The following is an 8429-nucleotide window of genomic DNA, read 5'->3' on the forward strand; positions in this document are numbered from 1 at the left end:
CACAAAAGACAACGGACCCCTAAAGACCCCGACTCGAGATGAGTTAGAACAAGAATCAAAGACCAAACCCCTCGCACTCGAAGGAGGGGAGCAACTACGGGTTGCTCACCCCCCATCTAGCACCCCACAACAACCGCTAAGGCATAAGAGGAGAAAGGTATAACTCCAAAATAAAGCAAATTGGGTAGAACTCCAACTCAAAATACACCCTTAAGCACCCAAATGCAAGTAAACAACCTTTAACTTATCCGAACGTAAGTCGTAATTTTGTCGAACACCTGGCGTGCAACACGTATTAACCACCAAAAAAGAACTTTTTGCAGCCAAGTTTATGGGGATCAAGTCTCCATTGCCGTATGCGTTCAGAAAATAAGCGCGGGACAAGTTGCGAGGCGGAGTGAACTTTGCTTGTGGTGGAACTGGGGTGTTTGACGGTGTTTGACACTGCAACTTTCAGCCAAACATGACCACAAAGGGGGTTGTTTTAAACTCTATTTGAATGGATTGTGATTGTTAGTGCAGTATCGGAAGACGGAGATTGAATTGGGGGTTATGAGATGATGATGATTTTTGAAAAGCAATATTTAGTTGTAGGCTTGTAGCCCTTGTCATATAGCCCCAATATTGTACCTCTTAGACCATGAGGTATATATTCACACTTCTTAACTCCACGTAGTCTCACATCACCTATTTTACCTCATTTCACTCAACATCACCCTAAGGAAACGATTGGGTTTCCTTTGTAATCTTATTGGTATCGTTATATTGTTAAAATCAGTTTATCAATACCTGATAAATTATGGACTTTCACTAGTCGTGATGATTAATTAAAGTTTACAATAGTGCATGTATAATATTTTACAGTAATTAATTAAAGTTCACTAGTTGTGATGATTAATTAAACTTTACAGTAATTAAAGTTACATGTATGTAAAAAAATTACAGTAATCTTTTACACACCGAATCGACTTTTTACATAGGTGTAATTAACGTTTACAATAGTGCAATAATCACACATCTTTATTCTCTCTTCTAATTATTTTTTAATTAGATTTAATCTTAGTCACATATTCTATACTCATTAAAATGATTGTGGTCTATATTGAGTTCTTAAAGTTCTTACAACTCATTAAATTCTCAAATATCATTTCTATATATATATATATGTATGTATGTATGGAAAGTATAAAATATTATGTATGAGTGAATAATAATCCTTCATTTTATAAGAAATACAATTCCAAATGATTAATTCAATAAATCAAGAATTTTTTTTAATCATTATATGTAAGGAAGTGCAATAAATACAGATATTATAAAATATCATAATTTATTTTCGTACATGCTAAAAATGAAAATTTGTTTAAAAACGGTACTTTTAACTTAGCCGGACAATTGATTAAGCAAAATTTATTGATTGACTTCTCAATTTTGAAATATATTATTTTGTAATTAAAAATGTAAGAGTTAAACAAACAGAATTCATAAATCAATTAAGCATGCTAAAAAAGTCATAACAAACATATTATAATTAATGCTCTAATTTACTGGGCATAATTTTGTATTTAAAGATAGTTAATACATTGACTGATTTAAAGATATGTTTAATTGCCATATGATATAACTTAGCATTCAATATGTAAAGAAAATCTTAAAAGACTTGATATTATATTTTCTTTTTAAATTATTTAATTATGAAAAAAATCAAATAAGTGCTTGTTATATATGAAATAAATAGGGTTGAAGTAATAAGAAAATATCACGTATCTAAAATCTTTATCGTTTTAATAGTATAAGTAGATTACATGTCTCTACTCGAATCTAACAATAAGAAACCCACAAATCGCTTCGAAATGAATAAACAATAAAACTTCAAGGGGCAAAACCGTCAAAACCTAACTTCACACACTATACCCATTTATACTCTCCTTGACTTCATTTCTTGTAACAATATTACAAAGGCAGATCAAAATCATCAGATCTAAATCCCCAAATGGTTAGTTAGGGTTTCAATTTCAATTTATTATTATTATTATTATTATTATTATGGATTGTAATTGTATAGGCGCAATCAGCTAAACCGATAACTAGTCCTGTTCCGGTTGATTTGTATCCTTCGTTAGCGGTTATTATGCTTGCGGTTGGACTCGTAATCACTGCTTCGTTCTTCATGTAAGTGGATCCGACTGTTGGCTTGATTTTTGTGAATTTGTGTTACTTTTGGTGGTGATTTGTTTCGGTTATTGGTTACTTTTGTAATTTGATTGTGTTTTGTTGAGAATAAAGGGCTTTAAGTTGATCGGACTGATAATTTACTGCGTGTTGAGTTTCGCGGTAAAATGTAGGCGATTTTGCCCTGATTTTTGTTGGTAGTTTCGGACCGTATTTATAAGATGGTGAATATGGAACGTACGAGGTTATAGCGGGCGCTACGTAGCGATGCGGCTATAGGCCGCTATATACTAAATATCGGTCGTTTAGCGTGATTATAGCGGTATTTAGGGGTTTTTTAATTTATTTTTTAATATAAAAAATTGTAGAAATCTATATTTTAAGCTTGTTTATCGACGAAACAGCTGTACCTTTCACAAGTTCCACCGTAAAAAAGCTTATTTTGTGAATATTAACCCTAATTATTTGCTCAAATTTTTCTACTTCTTTATCGCTAAATATGAAATAGCGGTCGTTATTTACTGCTATTCGCTACGTACACTATAGGTGACCCGTCGCTATTTGCCGCTATTCGCTATTGACAACTATGCATACGACCTAAGTTGACCAGTCGGTCAAGTTGGTTTAGTTTTGTAACTGTAACAGGATTAGTATGTTAGTTTTGGACGCCTAGATAGGGTTGGAACTATAAATATAAGGCTTGGGTAGAGGCTTTGGATGTGTGATCAATAGAGATTTATTGTAACGAGTTTTTGAGTTATGTTTTTCTGGTTAATAAGATTGAGAGTTTGTGAATCCGAATTCATCGCGTTTTATTCGGTTTGATTGTCGATTGGGACTTGAATTTTAGTGATGATTCTTTAGCTCATTGACTGTTCGCATAAGCTGATTGCATTTTGCTTGATTTAGTTTGTTAGGATTGATTCCTCATCTTAGATGAACTATTTAGTTATAAAGGACAAAAAAGTGATGACTGCTTGTTGAAATTCATGTAGGCAATTTGCCCTAATTTGAATGATAATTATTTTCACAATTTGGTTGTATTTTGCTTGATGGAACTTATCAGGACTGTTTCTTCATCTTAGATGACATATTTAGTTGTGAAAGAAACAAGGATTTCCCAATTTATTGAAAATTTGAAATTCATTTTGGACTTATGACAGAAGAATCGAATTCGAAGAAAGTTGCAGTTTCTAATTGATGAACCATTTTGGACTTATGACATAAAATTTTAAACTACATCCAGTTTTGTAACCAGTATTTGAAAAATTCATTTATATATGTGAAGCATGACCATAGAGCTATCGTTGGTTTGAAGTTATTGAACTTCTTATTGATGATTAAAAAGTTAACTTACTCATGCCGTCACACACGTCTAAGAAATGGTGCTCTGCAAGATTAGCAACTTTTAGTGATATTAATAAATAGCGATGCGTCTTAGATGAATTGTTTTGTTGTAAAAGAAATAAGGATTTCTCAGTTTGTTGAAATTCATGTGGTGATCAAGGAAAATAGAGAAATGGTAGCTGCTTATCGAAATTCATGTAGGCGATTTGATCTAATTTTAGTAGTGATTATTTAGGTCATTAATTATTTTCATAGTCAGATTGCATTTTGCTTGATTTAGTTCATTGGGTTGATTCTTTTCATAGTTAGATTGCATTTTGCTTGATTTAGTTCATGAGGATTGGTTCTTCATCTTCGATGAATTATTTAGTTGTAAAAGAAACAAATCATGTGATGATTAGGGAAAATAGAGAAATGATGACTGTTTATTAAGCCTCTGTTTTGTTATGGACTATGGCGAATGATGCATTTCAGATTTTGTTCGTTTTGGATAACTGCTATGAAGTTAAAAGTTACCTTTTATAGAATAAATTAAAACTGCTTCCAGTTTTATAGCAAGTATTAGAAAATTCAGTTTTGTATTTATAAAACATGACCATAGAGATATCGTCTATTTGAAGTTATTACACGAATCTTGTTGGTTTTCGCAATCTTTTTTGGACCCTTATTGCTTATAAAAAGATTAGAAACTGAGTCGTATCCCGCACGTCTAAGAAATGGTGCTTTACAAAGATCATTATTCCATGACATTAGATTAGCTAATAAACTCAAGAAATGGTATTTCTTTGATTCAGTATTACAAAACCCCACAATTTTCTCTATATTTGTTCAAGGAACATTGAAATAAATTTCTATATTGATGTTTTCTACTTGCATGTAGTTTTTGGTCTGATAAGCATTTATTTATGCAGCTATGAGGCAACTTCCTCTAGGAAAAACCGTAGCCTTGCTAAAGAACTTGTAACAGGAGCATTGGCATCTGTCTTTTTGGTAAGTCACATTTTAATATTTTTTCTATAGGTGGAAAAATGGGCGGTCAGGTCGGGATTGTTCTTTTTGAAGCCGTCAGCCTTATGTGCTTTTGGGTCAAAATTAGGGTTATATATAAAAATAACCAAATGGACGAAGAAAGTTTTTTTAATAGAAAGGTTGACGTGTAAAAACACATGAGATACAAATTCTGGTTGTAAATAAAGCTTATATGCTTGTACATAAAGCAATGTCTCGCGTACATGTTTTGGAACCTAAACGCCTTGGAGCGCTTCATGTTTTTCTAAACCAAGGTTGGACTGACCTGCAAACATGTTTTTGGTTTCATTTTCTTTGATTTCTGGCTAAATACGGTTATAGAAAAAATATCTTACAATATGAAATGGGCGTATAAGGTATTATGATCAATCTTTGCTTATAGTGGTGCAAAAAATACCCGATTCCGGACCCGACGTGGAACTGGTTTCTACTCGTACCTGACCCGCGGGGACGACCTGATATTGGATCTCTCAAGACATGTACCCGGCCCGGACCTGCCGGAACCGGTTCCACCATTACTAGGTCAAAACCCGACCCTACCCGAAACCGAAAAACCCGGTTAAATACCTGGCTATACCCAAAAACCAGTTCCTACCCGACTCGGTTTTGACTTTGTTGGCCCGGAAACACCCTGGTTTGTGCACCTCTATTTGCTTATGTGGCCTTTTTGGATAAGATTGCTTATCACAAAATTACCAAACTGTTTTTTAATAAAGCGGTTTTGTGTATTTTTATACTTGACTCTTAAACCTCATTTGGCCCGTTTGACCCATATTCTTTTTAGCTAGATCTTCTAGTTCTGACCTGATAATGCAAATCGACCGATTTATATATAACTAACTCGCTTTAATTAATGCAGGGCTTTGGATCTTTGTTCTTGCTTCTCGCCTCAGGTGTTTATGTCTGATTAATCGTCGACTTGGTTAATGAATTTGATATGAGGATGGATTTTGTATTGCGACATAGTTGTTTCTCGAACTTTAATGATTACAACTCTTAGAACTGGACTATATGTTTCTACCAACTTCTCTACTCAAGAGAGATTTAAAAAAAAACCCTTTCATTTTAGTTAAATTTGATGGTATAAGAAGTCTTTTATAGGGGGAAAATTGGATTTTAATAATCCCAACTTAATACAGTTGGCCGATAATAATCTCAACTTTGAAAATAGCTGTCACTGGTCTCAAATTTCACACTATTTGTTTTCACTGGACCCTCGTTAAAAAAAACTTAACGAAGTTAAGTTTTTTTCAAATTTCAAACTGATATTTTAGGGCTTTTGATCGGAATGAGAATACGAGTCGATTTATGTAAAACTTACCTTCAAACGGTTGTCCAAGCGACTAAAGGATGCCTTAATTTCGGTGTTTAAACTTTTTTTAACAAAAATCAAGCTGTTTGAAGCGGCGTTTCGAGTTAAGTTTTACATCAATTGATTTGTATTCTCATTCCAATCAAAAGCCCTAAAACATCAATTTGAAATTTGGAAAAAACCTAACGTCGTTAAATTTTTTTTAACAGAGGTTCAATGAAAACAAATAGTGTGAATGTTGGGACCAATGATAGGTATTTTTAAAGTTTGGATTATTATCGGCCAACTGCAATAAATTGGGATTATTAAAATCCAATCTTCCTTTATAGGGTTATATTTAAAAAACTTACTATATCCTTAATTATGATTAGGGGTGGGAAACAAACTCGATGGGTAAACGGGTATTTTTATTTTTGTCATTGGCGTTAATACATAAAATTAGGATACCTGAAAGTTGCCTTGTTATGAGTCATTAGGTAGTGGTATAGGATATGTATACAATCAAATATATTTGACATTGCGATAATCGGGTCAAGAGTGTTACTCTTCTCGTCCCGAAGGCTTCATCCCGCATGGCTAATTTCCATTTGGCTGATATGCTCCACATCAATTGTCCATATAACTGATGTGGGACAAGTTTTATACCTAGTTTTAGTCTGTAACACTTTAAATTGAGATAAGTATTGTTCTTCGGTGTAGTTTGTGTGGTACCTTGAAGCGGGGTGGTGGTGGTCTCGGTATTGTCTTGCCACCTCATAAATGTCAAGCCTATCCTGCTTATCTTTCAACGCTAATAAGATATAAGTAATGAGTTGAAAAATTATTTACCATAGTGGCCTAGTAGTATGTAATATGATTGAAATCTATAAAACATAGACAAAAGGTTTTTCTACTAGGGGTTTATATACAACATTATATATTTATAACGTCTTAAGTTTATTATATCGTCTTAAATTCTATGAGATTTCAACTGTAATGATAAAAAATAAATTTTTGGTATGTTTATCTGTTTAATGTCAAACAAGTTAATTTCTTGACATGAATTACAACAAATTATTTCACATATCTACTTTATATTCACGCATCATTATAAATGTCTATAAAAGAACTAACATTTATGACTACAATAAGTTTTTATTAAGTTTCTCTTTATATTAAGAGAGAAAATCCATGTATATATTTTCCACTATACTTTTGCATGTCTACTTTACATTAAAAATAAAATAAAAATAAAAATAAAACTTCATATTTTATGATTTAAAAAAAGGCTTCTGGTATAAATATATCAAATTTATTCACCTATGTATCAAAGAGTCTTGGTTTACCTAGCTAGCTTTGTTTGTGATTGCAAATGTATAAGGTCACTTATTATTGAGTTATCTCGAGTAACCAGATTTTATTTATTGGTTGTTAAAAGAAAAATATTAGTAATCCAAACTATTATTTTTTTTGAAAGACATAAATCATTTAGTCTTTTGCATGCAACAAGACCTCAAAAACCAACATATAGGCAATCGACAAATACATTAACCATCAAACTAAATAGGAAAATTAACAAAATTAAACTCGCACTAATTTTGCAAATCCAAGCTCGACCTTCTGCTTCTATATTTTATCCACAAAAAATGATGTCGTAATATTGTTGATCACCTTTTCAACCGAAATCAATATATTCTTGTGAATTTTATCGTTTTTTACTCTCCAAATTAACCAAAAAGTGATCGGAAAGATTGCTTGTATCAACACACATTCCACCTTGTCTCTTTTTTGTTGGAGGTCCAAAATTTCTTTAACCGAAACAAGATCTGACAAAGCTGGGAGTTTAACCCAATTCTGAATGATGACCCAAATCTCCTTTGCCACCTTTCATCGAATCATGAGATGCCCACGTCTCATCGTCATTTGAATTAGTGGAAGCTATAAGAATATTGTGTGAGCTGCTATTTAAAATTTCATGTCTTGAACAGTGCGCCCATCAGTCAAGCACTTTTCACATATGATGTACATCTTTTTCCAGGTCACTCATTGTTTTTATAGGTTCCGTCATTTCAAACGGCGGATCTCAGACAAAACCTCCATATCAGCAGACAAGATCTGACAACATGAACAAGATCCGTCATTTCACTTACAAACACAAATTTTTTTTCCCTATTTTGAAAAAATAAAATTCTTGTCACTTGTAATTTTACCATTCTCACCGGTTTGATTCAGATTGAGTTTGTAGGCAGGTAGTGTAGGTGGGTCCCATCTTCTCTCAGTAAGATTTAGAGTAACTATTTATACATAAATATTGAAAATAGGCTAATATTATCAAGTATATTATAAAACTCACGAAAAATTAAAAAGGTAATCTCAAACACGTCTCAAATGTATCATGTGTCGAGTTTCTCTCCATAATTTTACTGTTCTCAGGGTAGGTGGGTCCCATTTGCTCACATAAACCGTGTTTTATTACATTTATTATTATTTTACCTGACTCGGAATCCAATAATTCAATGGAAGACTCGTCTTCTTCACACTCACACTCACACTCACACTCATCCAAAAAGCGTGGCCGTCCGCCAAAAAC

At 32.9% G+C, this 8429-nt stretch overlaps 1 protein-coding gene across 1 annotated transcript; it reads left to right on the forward strand.

Moving 5' to 3' along the window:
- The first annotated feature begins 1916 nt into the window (after positions 1–1916).
- Positions 1917–5558, forward strand: LOC143578050 (uncharacterized). The gene is made up of 4 exons (XM_077061726.1): positions 1917–1996; positions 2066–2172; positions 4431–4509; positions 5408–5558. The coding sequence occupies exons 1-4, from the start codon at positions 1994–1996 to the stop codon at positions 5453–5455; spliced, it is 237 nt and encodes a 78-aa protein (XP_076917841.1). The 5' UTR covers positions 1917–1993; the 3' UTR covers positions 5456–5558.
- Positions 5559–8429: the final 2871 nt, after the last annotated feature.

This window comes from Bidens hawaiensis, unplaced genomic scaffold (assembly GCF_021521415.1).
Source record: "Bidens hawaiensis isolate Kalapana, Puna unplaced genomic scaffold, B.hawaiensis_p1.1 tig00029007_1, whole genome shotgun sequence".
In the NCBI taxonomy this organism is placed as follows: Eukaryota; Viridiplantae; Streptophyta; class Magnoliopsida; order Asterales; family Asteraceae; genus Bidens; species Bidens hawaiensis.